Genomic DNA, 18,344 nt, shown 5'->3' on the forward strand with positions numbered 1-18,344 from the left:
TCAGATTTTGAATACAGTATTGAGAATATTCAAAATGGGGAAGATTTTTGAAAAGTCTTTTGGAGACTCTGGGATTCTTGGGATCAACGGAGATCAATCACGCAGTTGGCGGCTTATGGAGAGGAGAGTCACCGTGTTCTCTCTTTCCTACTGGGTCATACACTAAGATCACGCCGAGTGAACGGCGCTGGTCACCACGTAATAACCCGGTTTAAAATGACGATGGTCGTGAATGAAACGTTCACACTTTAACAGAATATACGTTTCAATAGAAAGAGGGGGAGGGTAGAGACGAGATATACATAAACATGAAAGAGAAGCCTGGAATTCACAGTAAATACCACTGAGGTTTCAAGTCCCGCCACGCGGACAGATAGAGGCCAGGACAACGGGGAGGCGTGTGGACGTGGAACGCTCCTGTCTCGGGCACCTGCCAACGCCGTCTCACCCTCCGCCAGGGAAGGCGAGGAAGCCCAGCGCACGTGCACACGCACACACATGTGCACACGCCCACGCAGGCCCGTGCTGCTCTCCCAGCAGCGCCTTAGGTCCAAGACCTTCCGTCCGACAACCCAGCAAGATGCAGGGGGCCCCCGCTTGCCTGGCACCACGCCAGCCAGAAATCCTCCAAAGTCTCTCCTCGTCCCAGAAGCCCTCAGCCCAATGGCGTGTTCCCATGGGGGCATCAGGACAAAACGCATGGGAGCCAGACCCTGCTGTCATCCTGCGCCAGCCCCGGCCCCTGGCATCCTGGCCGGTGCTCCGGGGGTCCCAGCCCCCCGCAGGGTTGTCTGTCCTCCCTACAGAGGAAACCCCCTCTTCTTAACCCTGGAGCTTTGTGCTGGTCTCAGGTCAGAGCGCTGCCCTTTGTATGGCACCGTCTCAGGTGACGTGTGTCCTTGGCCAGCCCGAGGGGCTGCATGTGACTGGGGACACTGGGGCTGGGGATGCCCTCGTCTCCCATGGGGAAGAACGAAGGTGGCCCAACTTGCAAGGCTGTTCTCTGGGGGAAAGAGGAGGACGCGGAGGAGAAGGCGTGGGATGCAGGCGGGGGGCCTGACATGACCCCAGAGATGCCGCGGGGCTGCCCAAGGATGACGGTGGTGGGCACGGCGGCAGCGGGGGGCACAAGTGGCGCAGGAAGGCGGGCAGCCTGCAAGCCGAGCCCACCTGGAAATAAAGGTGCATGCTGAGCGCTGCCCGGAGGCCTGGCGCCTGGGTGACGTGGGGGGCGGCGGCAGCAGGAGGGACTCCGGTCCTGGGGCCCACAGAACTCGAGCACCGGGATGAGCAGGACTGCTGTCCCGTCCCGACCGCCCCAGCCTCTGTGTCCAGGGGTGGAGGATCCCGGGGGACGTGATGATGGAAACGTGGGGCTCCGTGAGCCCTGCACGGGCCGTGGCCAGTCCTGGGCATGAGCAAGGTGCACAGGTAAGGAGGTCCCGTGGCTGTGGAGTCGCCACGAGATTGCACTGTCCCTCAGGGCGGGGAGCAGGGTGCTGCCAGCGCAGGGACCATGTGGGACACACCCAGGGACACGCAACTTGGTGCACGCCCGTGGGGGGGCGGGAGCGGAAGACGCCATGGGTGCCAAGGGGTGGCACAAGCTAAACGAGACTAGGAAAGAGCCAATGGCAAGAGACCCGTAGCTGAGAAACGGGGTCACCCAAGGCCCCAGACTGTCTCCCAGAAAGTGGAAGCTGAGGGCAGACAGGGGTCAAAGGCACACTGGATATTATGTATAAATAGATGTGTGTGCACCTGCATGTATGCACCTGTGTGTGCCTGTGTATGTATACACCTGTCTGTGTACCTGTATGTGTACCTGCACATGTGTGTACACCTGTGTGTATCCCTGTGTGTACTCATGTGTACACCTGTGCATGTGCATACCTGTGTGTGCACCTGCACATGTATAGGGCTGTGTGTGCACTTGCAGGTATGCACCTGTGTGTGCCTGTGTATGTATACACCTGTCTGTGTACCCGTATATGTACCTGCACATGTGTACACTTGTATGTGCACCTGTGTGTGTACCCATGTGTACACCTGTGCATGCACCTGCACTTATGTGTATACCTGTGTGTGCACGTGCACTTGTGTGTATACCTGTGTGTGTATGTGCACTTGTGTGTATACCTGTGTGTGTACCTGCACGTATGGACATGTGTGTGAACCTGCGTGTTTGCACTTGTATGTGTATGCCTGTGCATGTGTACCTGCACATGTGTGCACCTGTGTGTGTACATTGGTGTGGATACCTGCATATGTGTGTACACCTGTGAGTACCTGTCTGTATTCCTGTGTGTGCACCTGTGCATTTGTATCTGTGTGTGCACTGTGTGTGCACACCTGTGTGCACCTATGTATAGCTGTGTATACACCTGTGCATGTGCACTTGTGTGTGTACACCTGTGTGTGTGCACCTGTGTGTGCACCTGTGTGTGCATGCACCTCTCGAGCAGGAGATGACACCTTCCTGAGGGCATCGGGGAGGAGGGAGCAGTCGGGGCGCCGCGGGCACAGGGGTCCAGCCCGCCTCTTCCTCGCTGGCCAGCCTTTCTTGCCTCTCTCTTTGCCTCCTCCCTGGATTTTGTATTTTAAGAGACCCCCGAATTCGGAAACCTAAACGTGCGTCTTATATTTAAGTAACAACTTCAGTGACGACGTCTGAAACCTCGACATAAAACACCATCCTTTTCCAGTAAGAAAATAGGAAAGCCCCTAACTTCAAAGACAGTCTCTAAGATTAATGAAAGCAAGTGACTTAGTCACGGTCAAAACACAAGAGAGAAGAGCTCTGTTGTTGACATTTTCAGCTTCATTTGATTTGACAATTTTCAAGAAAGGCCAGCTAAATTATGTGGCATGAGATGAAAATTGTGAACTTTTTCCCGTGTCAGAAATGGTTTGATAATGCCTGAATCAAATTTGTTGTAAAGTCTCATGTTTAGATGGTTAAAAAAAAAAAAAAAACGTGAAGCTCATTCACTGGGTCTGTGTTTTTCTGACATAAGTTGAAATGGCACAAACAACACTGTTAACCGTATTTTGAGTTGAGACGAGGCCCAGGGTGCGAGAGCCGCTGCCCGCCCCGCTGCCACCGGGAGTCCAGCGACCGCGACGTAGCCAGGAAGGGCCCCGTGGGCCAGCGGCTCAGAGGACAGCGACAGGGGAGGGCTGTGACGCGGGCGGGCCAGGAGGGAAGGTGCGCGGGGGGCGCCCGGGCTCCCTGTCCACGCGGCCGGCCCGGCCCGGCTGTGCCACGCACCCGGGAGGCAGAGGCCCTGGCGCCCGCGACCGTCACCAGCGAGCGGGTTCATGCGGCCTGCGCGTTCCTACCTTGGTAAGCGAGTTTAAACCCCTGCCGGTTCTGGGAATGGTCGCTGTAGAAGCGGATGAGCGTCTCGTGTGTCGTGCTGAGCAGGGCGGACGGGGGGTCGGCGCCGCTGAACTGCCCGATGGTCGGGCTCGTGTGGTACGGCCCGTTTTGAATTTCCAGGTAGTCGTGATTTGCTTCCGTGGAAAAATTCAGAAACTGAATGTGTGCACCTAGGGAAAAATATGCACGGTGAATGAAAGTCAATGGCAGAATGTAGCAGATCAGTGCTTACCGGAAGTGATTAAAATTGGGTTAGTCTCCGCGCACAGGGTTCTCTGGGAGGCCGGGCGGTCGTAGTGGCGGGGAGCACACAGCTCCCGTTCCAGCGCATGTTGGTTCCCCGTCACCTGCACCGCCCACTGGTGGTGTGACCTTTGTTGATGTAATCAATGTCCCTAAAATCAAGCTATTTGTGACGTATGATCGCCGGCCTTATATCACAGAGCGCTACAGGCGGAGTCCGCAGGAGAGCGACCGCGCTCAAGCTCGGCAATGGCTGTCCAGCTCTGTACAACTATTCCAGCCAAAAACACAAGGTTGTAACTACGTCTAATCATCTGCGAGCTACTTGACAACTCTCTCAAGAAAGAAACCCAAATGGGTCTAAAGAAACGCGACAGCCTTTCAAAGTGGCTTTTAAATGGATGATGATCCCACCGCACAAGGGATTTGTTAGTTTTAGCAAGTGATTGCTTCAACTGCGTCATGAGCACATAAAAAAGCAAGTCATGGACGTGGGCAAGGAAGCCAACCCGGGGACCCACTGCCACTGACACGCTTCCACCCAACAGCCTGGCTCAGGTCATACGCCGAGACCGTCCGCATGACCAATGTCACTGCTGTTATATTCATCGTGGAGGACAATTTAGGGGAATGTAGAGGGATATTTAACAGTCACTTGTTGCAACTTTGTGACATTTTTTAAAATAAATAAATAAATGATTGGACAGGCTGAGGTAAGGCTCACAGAGGCTAGGGGTCCCGTCCAGTGCAGCCCGGGGCCAGCAGAGCTGGACCAACACCCGTGTGATAACAAAGCGCTGGGTCTGGTGTTCATTTTTACACAAATTCATGCCATTAATTTAGGTCTGTAAAGCTTAAATTGAGAAATCCAAGAGCCATTACCAGTTATTCTCCCAACTCATAACAAAAGCTTGACTATGTGCTGTTCCTCTGCTCTTGGTTGGTAAGAGGAGCTTTATCTTTACTTTTCATCTAATGTAGTCAACACGGGCTTTGTGAGTTTGGAAAACTGAAGATGATGCGTCCCTGGGCTGTCTGACTTAAGTACAAGGGCAGAGAGGAACTAAAGCAAACGTGTCTACTTGGGTATTGACGGGAATCCGGGTATCACAAGCAGAACTCAGTGCAAAAGGAACAAGGACAGTTCATGTGACGTAGGAAAGAGACACGCGGCGCTCAGGACATTTGAAGTCAGCCAAGAAAAACGATTTTATGAATTGTGGAGAAAACTTCACGAGGAGGCGCAGGAGAGTCAGCCACGGTCCTTTGTGTTTGGCCTCAGTGGGAGGCCGACCACCGCGCAGGGGCTCCAGGTTACCAGCTGACATGTCCCTCACAGGTACCAGCAAAGTCCTTATGAGCATCTTCATAATTTGGCAGGTGAGCAAGGTCAGCGATGTTGGGTGTCACGGCCAGGGCAGCGTGGGGCCAGCAGAGCTAGGCTTACACCCGGGGCTGGTGACAAAGAGCTCACTTTCCTGGTTTAACAAGAGCTAACCCACTCAGGACACTGGAAATGCTCCAGTTCTTACTGGAGAGGACTGATTGTGTTAACACTGTTCAACCTTGACTGTAAGAGGAGGGAAGGGGTGAAGGGAATGTGGGGAGCCTCAGAGGAGCCTGGCTGGCTCAGCTGGAAGGGCATGAGACTCTTGATCTCAGAGTCATGAGTTCAAGCTCCACCTTGGCTGTAGAGGTTGCTAAAAAATAAATGAATAAAATAAATTAAAAAAAAAATAAGAGAACACGAGAAACTCTAGGAAGGGGAGAAGGAAGCAAATGGCAAGAGAAAAACCTGGTCTGAGGGAAAGATCTTTAACCAGTCAACCAGAACTTAGAATCATCTTACAATGAGTAACTAAATTCATGTGACCTAGTCGGAATCTTTTTTTTTTATTTTTTTAAAATTTATTTATTTATGATAGTCACAGAGAGAGAGAGAGAGAGAGAGAGAGGCAGAGACACAGGCAGAGGGAGAAGCAGGCTCCATGCAGGGAGCCTGATGTGGGATTCGATCCTGGGTCTCCAGGATCGCGCCCTGGGCCAAAGGCAGGCGCTAAACCGCTGCGCCACCCAGGGATCCCCACCTAGTCGGAATCTATAGATAAGCAGCTCATGAACCATTGGGAAGGGGGGGCCCCGTCAGCCTTGGTCTCGGCCACCCCAATGTCACGTGCAATACAGGAGCGGGGAGCAATGCCATCGACTTAAAACATTCCTGTAAATATTTAAAAATGTCAAATAATTCTCTTTGTTGAAGAACCATCAGTGAAATTTTTTTCCCCCTAAATTTCAGCAAATATGTTGGTCAAAAGAAATTTGGAAGAAGAAAAAAAAGAAAGAGGGATTGAGAGAGGATGAGACAGAGAGAGAAGGAGAGAGGGAAGGAGAGACGCAAGGAGAGATAGAAGGAGGAGGGAGGAAGGGCTCATGGCCCTGTCTGTCCCCCAGTTCTGACCGCCCCCCCACGGCCACGGGAGCCGAGGTACCAGCCCATGTAGTAGGCCACACGTCAGTGCTGGCTGTGCCCCCGCACGCCCATTGTTGAATCAGAAACCCAGCTTTGTAGGATGGACGCCAGATCTGATAAGAGTTCTGTTACTAATAAGGAAACTGTAGTAGGCAACTCTTGTTTTGAGTATGTGACTAGGTCGGGGCCGCTGAGCCCCGTGGTCTACAGAGATCCGGGGACACCCGTCCCACGTGTCCCCACGAGGCAGGGTGCAGAGGCTGCCACGAGAACAACCACCAGCAGCCGCCGAGTTCCTGCCGTTTCCCTCCGTGCCCCGAAGTGCCCCAAGCGCGCAGGGAGCTAGGGCGAGATCAGACGCTTGCAAGACTCGTTCACGAGGTGGGTATCAAATCGAGTAGCAAGGAAATGGCTTACGAGAGGCTCGTTTCAGATGTGCACGCGCGGACCTCCGCAGATTTACCCAGATGTACAGCTTGAAATTCATGGAATGATGCAGTCAAGAAAGAACTGGAGGTCAGCAAGCCGATCAAGGGGGCAAAGCGTTAAAGACGGCCAATATCTCAGAGGGAAGGAAACAGCAAACGTGACCCTTATCTGATTTGGAATTAAACTTCAGATGGAAACAGAATTAGGGCAATTATGAATTTAGGGGGAAAATTAGCATTTTAAGCAGGATAAAGTACGCAGCCACGTATCAAACCGCCTCATACACATCGGGAAATGGAACTGAACACAGCCCAGTGCTAATCTGGTTTAAAATGGGATTATTCGGCTATCTGAATTTCAGAGACTTGTGTCCAGTTTGACACCACGAAGCCGAAATGAAGGGATTGATGTACGCGTAACTTAGCTAACCTTTTATTATCTCACAAAACGCCGAAGGAAGAAAAAGTGTTATTACAACAGGAAAATCAATCTGAACGTCCATTTGGTGGAATTTACACAGCACATGATCTTCGTGCCCCTCTGATTATTGTTCACACCGAAAATTAAGTGTCAGTAAACGTCGTCCGCACAAAGACATTTTGACTTTGGATTTGACAAAACTTTAAATAGTAATGTGACCATGACTCCTGAGTTAAACCCCCATTTTTTAGCCGATAGACCTTGTGAATATGAAGCGCTCTATTTAGCATCCCCTGTGCATAATGAACCCACGGCAAAGGAGATCAGAGTTTCAGAGCCGTGTGAATGTTCCGAAGCACTCGTTATAGCTTCCCTACGCCGGCCCTGGATGGTCAAGGACATGGTCCTTTTGAACAGCGTGGCAGGCAAAGTTGGTGTGGTGGATTTTAGGTATGAAACGCAACGATAAAGCAAAAACCAACAAAAAGCATGGTGGCATTTCTGCTGATGGCTGTGACTTTGGAAAAAATCCAGAAAATAGAGACAGGCATTGTGTGTCGATTACGCTTGTGCCAAAGCCACACAAGACAGCAACAAAAAAGATCTGTGGAAATCTCCAGAGAATTTGGTGTAACAACGAAAAGCAGCTCACAGTCCAATAACACCTGCTCCGTATCAGGCATTTGCATTATTTCAGAACAGCCCTGTGAGCGTCATATTCTATGATATTTATTTATTTGTTTATTTATTTATTTATTTATTTATTTATCTATTTATTCTATCATTTTTTAAAAAATGATTTTAATTATTTATTAGAGAGCACATGCATGAGAGAGAACGAGAGAGAGAGAGAGACAGTAGGAGCAGGGGCAGAGGGACAGGGAGAGGGACAGGGAGAGGCAGGCTCCCCACTGAGCAGGGATCTCCATGTAGGGCTGGACCCTGGGACCCTGAGACCACGTCCTGAGCTGAAGGCAGATGCTTAACCGACTGAGCCACCCAGGTGCCCCGGTGATATTTAATTTAAAGATAAGGAAATGAAGGTCAAAAACAGGTGGTAAGTTGTGCAAAGTCATAGCACCAGTGACTGATAGTGCTAAGCTTTCTACCCAGACAGGAGCGCCCAGGACACCTGCTACCTGCCCCTCAGCTCAGAGTCGCTCCACCACTGGGAGAGCCACGTTCTCTCCCTGGGGTGGGATGTAGGAAATAGCTGTCACTGGAACGAGTAGTTAGGAAGGCGAGACGACGGTGGTTGGCACGTAGCACCAAAGCAACTAATTATCTAGCCTGTTTAATTAAACTCTCGACTGACCCATGGGCCTGGGAGGGAATGGGATAATCACAAGAATTATCTGACTGAGCTGGTAGCTGCTTACGTAATGGATCTGACGCTCTATCGGTCCCATGCAACCCCGCTGTACGGGAAGATTCAAAACCCCTGACAAAACCCCCCATGAATGAAAACCATCAAGAAGGGCAACGGTATCATGATCTGCAGAAGCGTATTATACAGGCAGCTGGTGGGCCTGGAATCATCGGTGTTTACCAGAATGATAGTCCTCACTGCCCCAAGCAGCCAGAAACCACGACTGAAAATTAGGAACACAGGGATGCAGGTGCAGATACTTGGGGTAGAATTTGAAGAAATGAGAAAATCAACCTTAAAAATATTGAAATGCAATTTATTTTATTTATTTATTATTTATTATTATTATTATTATTATAATTTTTGAAATGGAATTTATTTTTAAGAAAACTCTGGATCCCCCTTCCACGTCTGGCCAGTAGTGTGGAGACACAGCTCGGAGGGACCAGCCACCGGGATTTCATCATAACAACTTGACTCCTGCCAGGGATTCCTGCACATGGTGAAATCTGAGACCTGCTGGTCTAAGCAGTCACTTTCCTCGTTATTTGGTGCTTCGAGTTTAGCTACGTATTTGCAGGAAGCTGCCCTCTTTGTGTTTTATGTGAGTGAGTTTCCTATGTGCCCATTTCCTGATGAACTTCCCTCATTGATGCTGCCACATACTTTGCTTGAAATGGTTTCCCAAACCTCAGACAGAACAAGGGGCGTTAGAAGAATCCCCTACACACACACACACACACACACACACACAGGAGATCTAGGGCAGGCGTGGGCAGTGAGCTGCGATAGCGACGCGCCGATGTGCATGTTCACTTGGAAGAGCCGGTTAACTCTACCTCATACTAAATACCCATCACGTTATGCCTTGAAGGAGCAAATATCTCTCCTACCAAGATCATCCTAACGACGGGGATTTCCCAGGTCAATTGCTGTGACATCCATAGAAACGTATCTCTCCAACCTCCCTGTTCCACTGAGAACACAGAAGCCCTGTCCTGGGTGGTAATTGCAAGGAAGGTTCCAGAATCATCCTGAAGTTTGGTGCTAATAGGACACAATATGGGAGATCAAAGAGGGAAGAAATTATCATGAAGGGCAATGATGGTCATCGTTGCTATGCTTTTTTTTTTTTTTAAGATTTTATGTATTTATTCATGAGAGATGCAGAGAGTGGCAGAGACCCAGGCAGAGGAAGAAGCAGGCTCCCTGAGGGGAGCCTGATGTGGGACTTGATCCCGAGACTTCGGGGTCACGGCCTGAGCTGAAGGCAGATGGCCAACCACTGAGCCACCCTGGTGCCCCTTGTTTTGTTTTTTTTGTTTTTTTTCCTAAATAAGAAACCTTTGGAATGTTTAGCTTAAACTTACAGATTCCTGGGTTTCAAACCCAAACTTACTTTCTCAAAATTCCAGGGGAGTGATCTGATGTTTACCTCTGACTTGGGAGGCCCAGGGAGGAACCTGCTGCTAAGGTCGAGGGGGAGGGAAGTCCTGGGGAAACGGGAGTGCTGGAGATATGGAGAGATATGGAGAGGAACCAACTAGGAGAATCCACTATGGAAGACACCGAGCAAAGGAGAGGAAGAAAGTGATGAATCTGCATTTGAACGGAGTCTGTGACCCCTTCGGATGCCCCAGATGAAAATACGTCACATGAAGCTGAAAATGTGGAGCTTAAACGTGTGCCTTTGAGAGGGGAGATGGTGTTTTTAGGCACATCATTATGATGGAGAAGAGTCAGAGATAAAAGAAGACCAGGAATAGACAAAATTAATTTACTAAAGAGTTTCAAGAATCTCCTGAAGGGTTGAAAGCGAGGCTGTGGAGTTTTCTCGACATCAGCAAAATGCCCTGTAAATTTTTAAACCTCAGAAAGCTTTTGTAGCAAGGACAGAAAATCCTAAATATTCACCATGTCGAGGGACCTACCACCACTTACATGCCTTCTCCCTAAATTCGTGACTTCATGTTTAGAAGGATATTTAGAGATTATAAATTTTATCACAAGCGGACCTGGTGCATTACATTTAATCTTTAATATCACAGTCGATTCTTGAACAACCCAGGCTTGAACTGTATGGGTCCGTCTATATGCAGATTTTTTACATTACAGAACCGTACGTGTATCTTCTCTTTCTTAATATTTTCTTAATGACTTTTCTTTTTCTCTAGCTCACTTTATTGTAGGAATACAGTACATGATACGAATATAACATACAACATATATGTTCATAGGCTTCTGGTCTAGAGTAGGCTACTAGGAATTAAGTTTTTGTGGAATCAAAAGTCATACTTGGAACTTTGACTATGCAGAGGTCAGCACCCCAAGCCCCAGGTTGTTCATGGCTCAACTGTATTCTGAAGCATAACTACATCCATTCTAAAAAGCCAGGGACAGTGATACTATTTTGTATGTATTTAGGATTTATGACCTAAAATTTACTACTTTCGCCTTTTCTTCAGGATGTTTCCAAAACCCAATACTATGCAATATCAAACATTTAAAGAATTAAATTATTTTAATTATAACATTTCATAAATCTTTTTTCTCATTCTGATATTTCTTTAAATAGATATTTTGTTTGGGTTCATAGATCATGACCGTAAGACAACGTGACTCATTTTTCCCCCTGAATTATTATCTTTCATATTGGCTTATGCATGAGCAACATAAGGAAAAATGCCAGACTATAACCTTTTCAATCACAGAATGGTCAAGTTGGAAAAACAAGTTAATAAAATATTTATATCCATTCATGAATAATGTATTTCTCATGAGATCTGAAAGGAAAGTGGGAAATATTTGGAATAATAATAATAAAAAAATACACCTGACTTCTTTGTTTTCTGTTGTTTCTGTTTACACGGCCAAGACCTGGGCTACACACATGAATTGTTTTAGTTAGCCCTCACGATAACCCTATGGGGCTCTTTTGGTTTTTAAGATGAGAAACACACATTTCCCATTCTGTAGACCATGCCCCACCAGAGTCAGCACTGCAGTGGGCCTGCAGTTCTCTGACTCTCTGCTTTTAACTACTGTGGTCATTTGTCTAATAAGCCTCTGACCCTCAGGGGCCTTAAGGCTGTGTTGGAATAGGGTGGGTCGCAGGTATGGCCCATCCCCATCCAACCCCACCACTGACTCAACCATCGTATCAAACACATCCACACCTTCAGATCCCCAGGGAATGGAAACAGACCCTGCTTTTGAGAATAGCTGAGTTAATGCTGGTTCAACACAGCGCAGAACTACTTCCCCAATGCTCAGAGAGTTGATGATCAAAAAACAAAACTACACAAAAACCTGGAAGAGATAGAGAGCCTCTGTAATCCTTTAATGATCTCTCCCCTTCCTAATTCTACTCATCCCCTGGCTGGCCCCTTAAAAACCCCAATGGACATGGACTCCCATGAGGTCTCCCCAGCGGGGATGCCCTTCCACGCTCCCCTGTTCCCTGGTGTCACACTCCATGTCTGTCCACAGTGTGTCCACAATCGCACACCTGACTGACGCCTGCCAGGCCCTCCTGCCTACGATTCCTCTTGGCTGCTTTCTGCCAAGCAGGTGAACCCGTCCTCTCCATTCTGCACTCCTGCTGCTGCCATCCTGGGCATAGGTTCTTAAGGCAAAGTTTAGAAAACCTAATAAAAAATATGATCTTCTAGGGCACTGATTTCCACTTAGGCTTAAGTTCATCTTTCAACTAACATTTCACTTAATGTGTAAGTTCTCAATCACTATTTACTAGGACACTCAGTGAGGGCCTACCTTGGTGCACCTTCCCAGGTGTGTTTTGGAGAAAATCACAAATGGAGAAAACCCAAATTAATGAGATCAGATATGAAGGACATCATGATGCAGACAAGGAAAGTACTGGTAGGGAATCAAAATTTCACGAAGACTATGAATTTCTGGAAAAGGTCATAATGAGATTTCAGTGTCCACGACAATTAAAATTATTAATTATTTAAGGTGGATAACCAGAAAGTTTGAAACTAAGTATTATAAAAAGCCATTTCCATGAACCTACATCAGTGCAATATGTAATTACAAAAAATTTATAGAACAATCCTAAAACGTGCCATAACCTGAAAAAGCCTTAGAAATCGTTCCCAAGAAACAACAACCATCAGTGAATTCCAGAAATAGATCATAAAAGGTGGTATTATAAATAAAGAGATGGATAATTGAATTAGCGATGCTACATTTTATACTTCGTGTGCTCACTCTATCATCATCCATCTAATTTAATTTGCCTTGAAAAGAGCTGCATGGCCGAATTGATTTTTTAATAACTTTCTGTTCTTGAAGTCATTCTGCCAAAGCTTTATTTAAATTTCTAAGCCACTTTCAATTAAAGACAGTTACGTCAACAGAGTAAGGCGCATTTTTTATTCAGCTGAATTCTTTCCAAGATACAAATTAAAAAGTTGAATTTTTAGGAATGAAAATGCTTTCACTCACCGTAGCCAATGGGCAGCTCGATCTTCCAGGTGCAGTCCAGGTTGTTGGGGTAAGCGCCCGGAAACCCTGGGCTCAAGATCACACCCCCCATGCTGCTCAGCGTCCCTCCGCAGGTTGCTGTGAAGTGGACAAGGGTGCTTAGTGCTGGGGTCATTGCTTTCCACCGAGGGGATTTAATCCCAGCTGCCCGGTTTGTGCTACATGAAAGCAAGTCTGCAGAAGTGGGTTTACCCTTAATTACAGCACACACACAATACAACGACTCGTTATGTACGGGTCCGGTTCTCCGTCTCCACCTCAACCACTGAAGAACAAAGACTGGTTTTCAAAGACTGTCTGCTTCTGGGACATGGGCCACGGAGACCCAGGAAAGGTCAGTCAGTTTAATGCATGTGAGTCAACATCCCCATGACTTTCAGGGTATAGGCTGCTATGCATTGAGTGATAGTATCAGCTACTATTTATTCACTGGTAACTACGTGCCACCCTCCAGGTCGAGTAAACACAGTGCATGACTTAATTCTCACAAAACCCTAAGAAAGGTGGTATTATTATTATTATTATTATTACCCATTTTACAGATTAGGAAGCCAAGCCTGATTGGTTCCAGGACCGATGTTTTAACAAGGAGGCATTACCTTTGGAATTCTGTTCCGTTTTGGAGTGCAGCTCACCAAAACCACGCTCTCCCGGCCAACCTCACACTCACTGTAGTGACGGGGCGAGAACTAAGCTTCCGTGTCTGGCCTGATCTGGGTTACTCACGTTTTATGCTACTGTAGCTGTGGTTTGACTATAACGAAACAGCTGGTTTTATAACACACTTGTCAAATAATATGCGTTAAAGCAGATGAAATTCTAACCCTTGACCACCTGTGACCTATTAAAATGTCAGTTTCTTATATTTCAATATAATAATGCAAATGCTCTAACTTCTTCGCAGGGAGTCACATTAAAAGGCTTTATTCCTATCCTAACAATGTTCTCATTATGCAAACTGGGTTTTGGAGGAAACCTCTTTCAGAGATCTCTGAATCTCCACTTAGGACCTGTAGTGGAGTCTTTTTCTTCTTTTTAATCACCAATACAGAAAGACTTTATCTGATATATATTTGATATGGGGAGAAACCTAAATTAGTCTTAAAAAAAATCAGGTCTGGTGAATATGGTAATTGCCCAAGCTAGGGAATCCAAGTCTGGGTTTCAACACTGTATAAGTTATTAAAGACGTAGTTTCAAAAAAAAAATTAAATGTAATTTTGTGGGATGAGGGAATAATGCCAGTAAAGCCCTGACCGTCAGCTGTGTTGTTAGAGTATGAGCTCTCCAAGGGCCTGCTTTGTGGGACTATCAGGTAAGTGGAAATATGGGCTCTGGGATGCACTTCACCCAAGGGTGTGTCCATGCTGGTGAAGGCAGGCTGGGGGGTCTGGGGGGCATCCCTGAATATAGTCAGCGGTAATATTCCTCCCCTCATGGCTCTCATCCCGCGGTGGAAGTAAATATGTACGTCCAACCACAGGGGAGAGAGACGTGAAAATGCCAAATCAGTGGCAACAACAGGAAGACAGATGTGATGCAAAGGTGACGTTTTTAAAGGGGCCCTTCCTTTTGAGTTTGAACATGACTTTTATGAAAAAGAAGAGGAAAAGATTGGGAATCATGGAATATAAGCATCCATGCACATCTTCAACTGAGGACCGGGACAGTCTCACAGGAGCTGACCCGGTGGCTGGGTGATGGAAGTCAGCACCGATGGTGACATCTTGGTGCACACGGGCCAGCTATGGGTGTTGTGAAAGGGCCTAGACATTGGGCAGACCTCCTCTAACAATCATGATCCAGCTCCCCAAGGACTTAGTTATCTCAAAAGACTGTAATCCCACTTTAGTTTCTCTAAAACACACAAAAGCCATCCAGCGGGCGTACCAGCAGGGCTCCCGAAGGACGTGCATCGATCTATTGTTTCCCTCTTTGTGATATTTAAAAAAAAAAAAAAAACTCCACCAATGGACTTGTCTTACTTTATATTTGTTGAATCCTACAATCAAGTCTGGGCCTTCTTCCCAGGGCTTACCTGTCCATCACCATTTGGTAAACTGACCTCCCTCCTGCTGGAGAAACGCTCTCCACCCCAGATCCCTTCTTAGAGTGAAGTAGCCTATGTAGAGAATTCATGGCAAACATGGTGTCTCCAAAGGACGAGGTGTTTAACACCATAAAATAGCTGGGCATCTTACGTCTTACTGGATTTATTTATCTTCTTTTGTGCAGATTCCTGATGCTTTTGGTGACAAAAGGTGGAACTTTGAGTCCAGGGCCCAGGCCATACCCTGCTGGAGAGCCCCCCGTGGTGGAGGGAATGCCAGCTGGGCGGAAGGGTCCTGGCAAATGCCCCGGCCGCTCGGGGGCTTGCGGTGATGTTTGAAATGGTTAATAGCACTGGTTACGCTCTGAGAATGGCGCTTGACACTCTGCAACCCGTAGAGAAGTGTTTTGATAGAAACTGTCTTCATGAGGGCTTGAGACCTCTAATAAATAGAGATTATCTCTATGGATTTCTAGTCGTAAAATCCCCCAGCGTGCGTTCCCTGGATGCTAACAGCTAAAAACAAAACAAAACAACAACAACAACAAAAAAAAACAAGACCCCTTTCGATCTCTCAGATCGGACTTTGAGATTTGCCGTGGGTTGTTTGTGAGTTTTCCAATGAGAAACCTTCCTCTACTGCTCGCAAAAAGTTAGGAGTGAGCAGGTTAGCTACGGGAGTTGCTGAATCTTCGACGTTTGCTAATATATGAGACAAGCTAAATAAAAGATAAAAATCAATTATACTTGGCTGACGTGGATTAACTATTTGAATAAAACATGTCCTCACACAAAACAGAGTGCCGGCAACGACACACTCTGACTGAATACCCGTTGTGGGCTGACTTCAGTTCAAAGTTAAAAATATTTCAATTCTCAAGTTTACGGGAAGGTTCTTCGTTGAAAAATAAACAGGAAGATGGATGTCCTATAAGGAAAGGGCAGATTCCATAAGGAGAGGCACCCCGGTCACTGTCGGGATGAGCCATGCGGTCCGACCGCCAGCCCCGGACGTTCTTCTGGAATCAGCTCCCGAGGGCCGACTACGTGCTCACAGGGCACTGCTGCGAGACTCGTGGCTGCGGCCCTCGGGCCCCAGAAACAAGATATTGTGGACATATTTGCAGCAGGTGCATCGCCGTGTGTCCGCTTGCCTCGGGCCCGACGGGGGGCCACCCAGGGCACGGGGAGGGCACACGCGCTGGAGGTGTGCAGTGGGGCAGTAGGCGTTGTGGGAAGTGCGGGCAGGGGGCAGGGGGCTGGTGCCGGGCCGCATCCCCAGCCGCCCATGAAGCTGGGCCGTGCTGTTCCGGGCCGGGGCACGGCTGTGCAGCAGGCCAAGGGCTGCGAGGCCCCAAGTGGGGAGCAAGCTCTTCCCCTGCTGAAGCAGGAGCGCAGGTCAGGACCCTGTGACCAGGGATGGCCATCGCCTAGACGGGGCCTGTGAGGCGCCAGACGGTGGGGAGACCCTAATGCTGAGGACTGCTGCTGGGAATCACGACTGGGGAGCCCTGAAGCGGTGGGCCCCCAGGGGAACCATATGGAAGCTGAGGTCATATCCAGACCACACAAAACAAGTGATAATCATGGGGGTCACCTAGGAGGGGGGTTCTGGAGGGGGAGCGGGTTTGGGGAAGGCAGGAGGTATGCAGATGGGGAGGGTATACTGAGTCGCAAAGGTGAGGGTAGCACCCGACAGTCCTGTGGTCACCTGAGCTGTAAGCAGAGACTCTGCATCAGACATACAGCTGTGGGTATGGGGCCTGCTGTGCCCAGGGCGGCCCTGGGACCCCCACCGCAGCCTCCACACAAGAGGTTAAGTGGGCCCAGGACCCAGGCTGTTCTCCTTGCAATGCTGTGTTGGGAGCTCCTTTCCCTCAAGAGGCAGGCTGAGCCCGTCCTAATGGGCACATCCACGGGGGCCGTCTCTCTGCTTCTCCTATAAAACACTATCCCTCCGATCCATCCATTCATTGGTATTTCTGAATTTCGTTTCTGGACACTCGGTTTTCCAGAGGCCTAAAGGCCTACACGGAACACGGCTCAGACTTCCAGACCCACTGTGTTCGTTCCTTACGTAACTAATCCACTGGCCCTTCTGGTACGGATGTAATTTGCCTTGGTTCGGTGCCTTGAGCTAGCAATGTGACATCTAATCCACGGGGGTCGGTCCACAGATGACAAAAAAGCTGAGCTAGTACATCCGTGGGACAAGATGCATGCTCAGTATTTGCCACACCTCCTGCATGACGATGTGATCGGTAAGGTACTGAGGGTACTGAGGATACCGATGGTACTGAGGGTACTGATGGTACTGATGAGGGCACTGAGGGTACTGATGAGGGTACTGAGGATACTGAGGGTACTTATGAGGGTACTGAGGGTACTGAGGGTACTGATGGTACTAGTGGTACTGAGGGCACTGAGGGTACTGAGGGTACTGAGGGCACGTGCACAGCAACACGCCATCGGGAGGGTCAGGAGGGGCAGGAGGGGCAGGAGGGGCATCCTTACCAATGCAGAGGGGGGATGGGTAGTTCCAGCGACGGACGGTGCCCGGCATACACGAGATGTGGGAACGACCCTGTGTGAGACAAAAGGAGGTAAGGCTCACAGGACCAAAGGAAGAGCGTGCAAAGTTCCGCTGCGAGGACGTCCGTACTTTCTGTGGTTCCCTTTATAAACGACACACCAGGCATCGTGCAACGTATTGCACTAATGTTTGTCCATGAATCACATACTTGGAATCAAGGTAGAAAAAAACCAAAACCCATGACCATTGTAATTCTTCTCGCTAAAACCCAAATCTTGCAGGGTCCCTCTCGGTGACTATTTGGGACATGCCCCTTTCCCTGCTCAACGGGATGGCTTGGGCGAAACACATCTTTTTTCTATTTTTTAATCATCAGAAGTTACGACTTTCGGTCTGGGAGGCTGTGAACACTAGGTGCTGGTCCAGAGGGGGGAAGGTCAGAGATACGTAATCTGCTCACGAAAGGCATCTTCGCTGTCCCCTCGTGCTTCCCGTTCACCCACGACTCACACGCCCCTATGGTCCCACAGAGAACTGGGTCGGTTCCTCCATCAGAGAAGAAGGAGGCCTGATAGTCGTGTTACTATCACGCAACCTCACAAACTGCCAAATGATTGTGGTGGCAATAAAATAATCCTCAAAAATATAAAATTAAAATAAATAAAATAAAATAAAATAAAATAAAATAAAATAAAATAAAATAAAATAAAATAAAATAATAAAATAAAATAAAATAAAATAAAAAAAAAAATAAAATAAAATAAAATAAAAAATAAATAAAATAAAATAAAATAAAATAAAATAAAATAAAATAAAATAAAATAAAATAAATCCTCATCGCCCACAGTCTCTTTATCCTTTAAACATATGAAGTTTTCAACTTTCAATCTTAAAAAAAATAAAATAAAACAGACCCGTCCTATTATATCCATTTAATCA

The 18,344-nt window shown here is 47.9% G+C and overlaps 1 protein-coding gene across 2 annotated transcripts in view; it reads right to left on the bottom strand.

The window, feature by feature from the left end:
- CSMD1 (CUB and Sushi multiple domains 1) overlaps nucleotides 1-18,344 on the bottom strand; it is a 1,870,054-nt gene that overhangs the window by 161,893 nt on the left and 1,689,817 nt on the right. For both annotated transcript variants that reach the window (XM_077848529.1, XM_077848528.1), the window contains exons 39-41: nucleotides 17,387-17,456; nucleotides 12,784-12,900; nucleotides 3,343-3,552 (exon numbers count right to left, since the gene is read on the bottom strand). In XM_077848529.1, the coding sequence (XP_077704655.1) occupies nucleotides 3,343-3,552; nucleotides 12,784-12,900; nucleotides 17,387-17,456 (397 nt within the window). The remainder of the gene's footprint in view (nucleotides 1-3,342; nucleotides 3,553-12,783; nucleotides 12,901-17,386; nucleotides 17,457-18,344) is intronic.

Source organism: Canis aureus, chromosome 15 (assembly GCF_053574225.1).
Source record: "Canis aureus isolate CA01 chromosome 15, VMU_Caureus_v.1.0, whole genome shotgun sequence".
Taxonomy (NCBI): domain Eukaryota; kingdom Metazoa; phylum Chordata; class Mammalia; order Carnivora; family Canidae; genus Canis; species Canis aureus.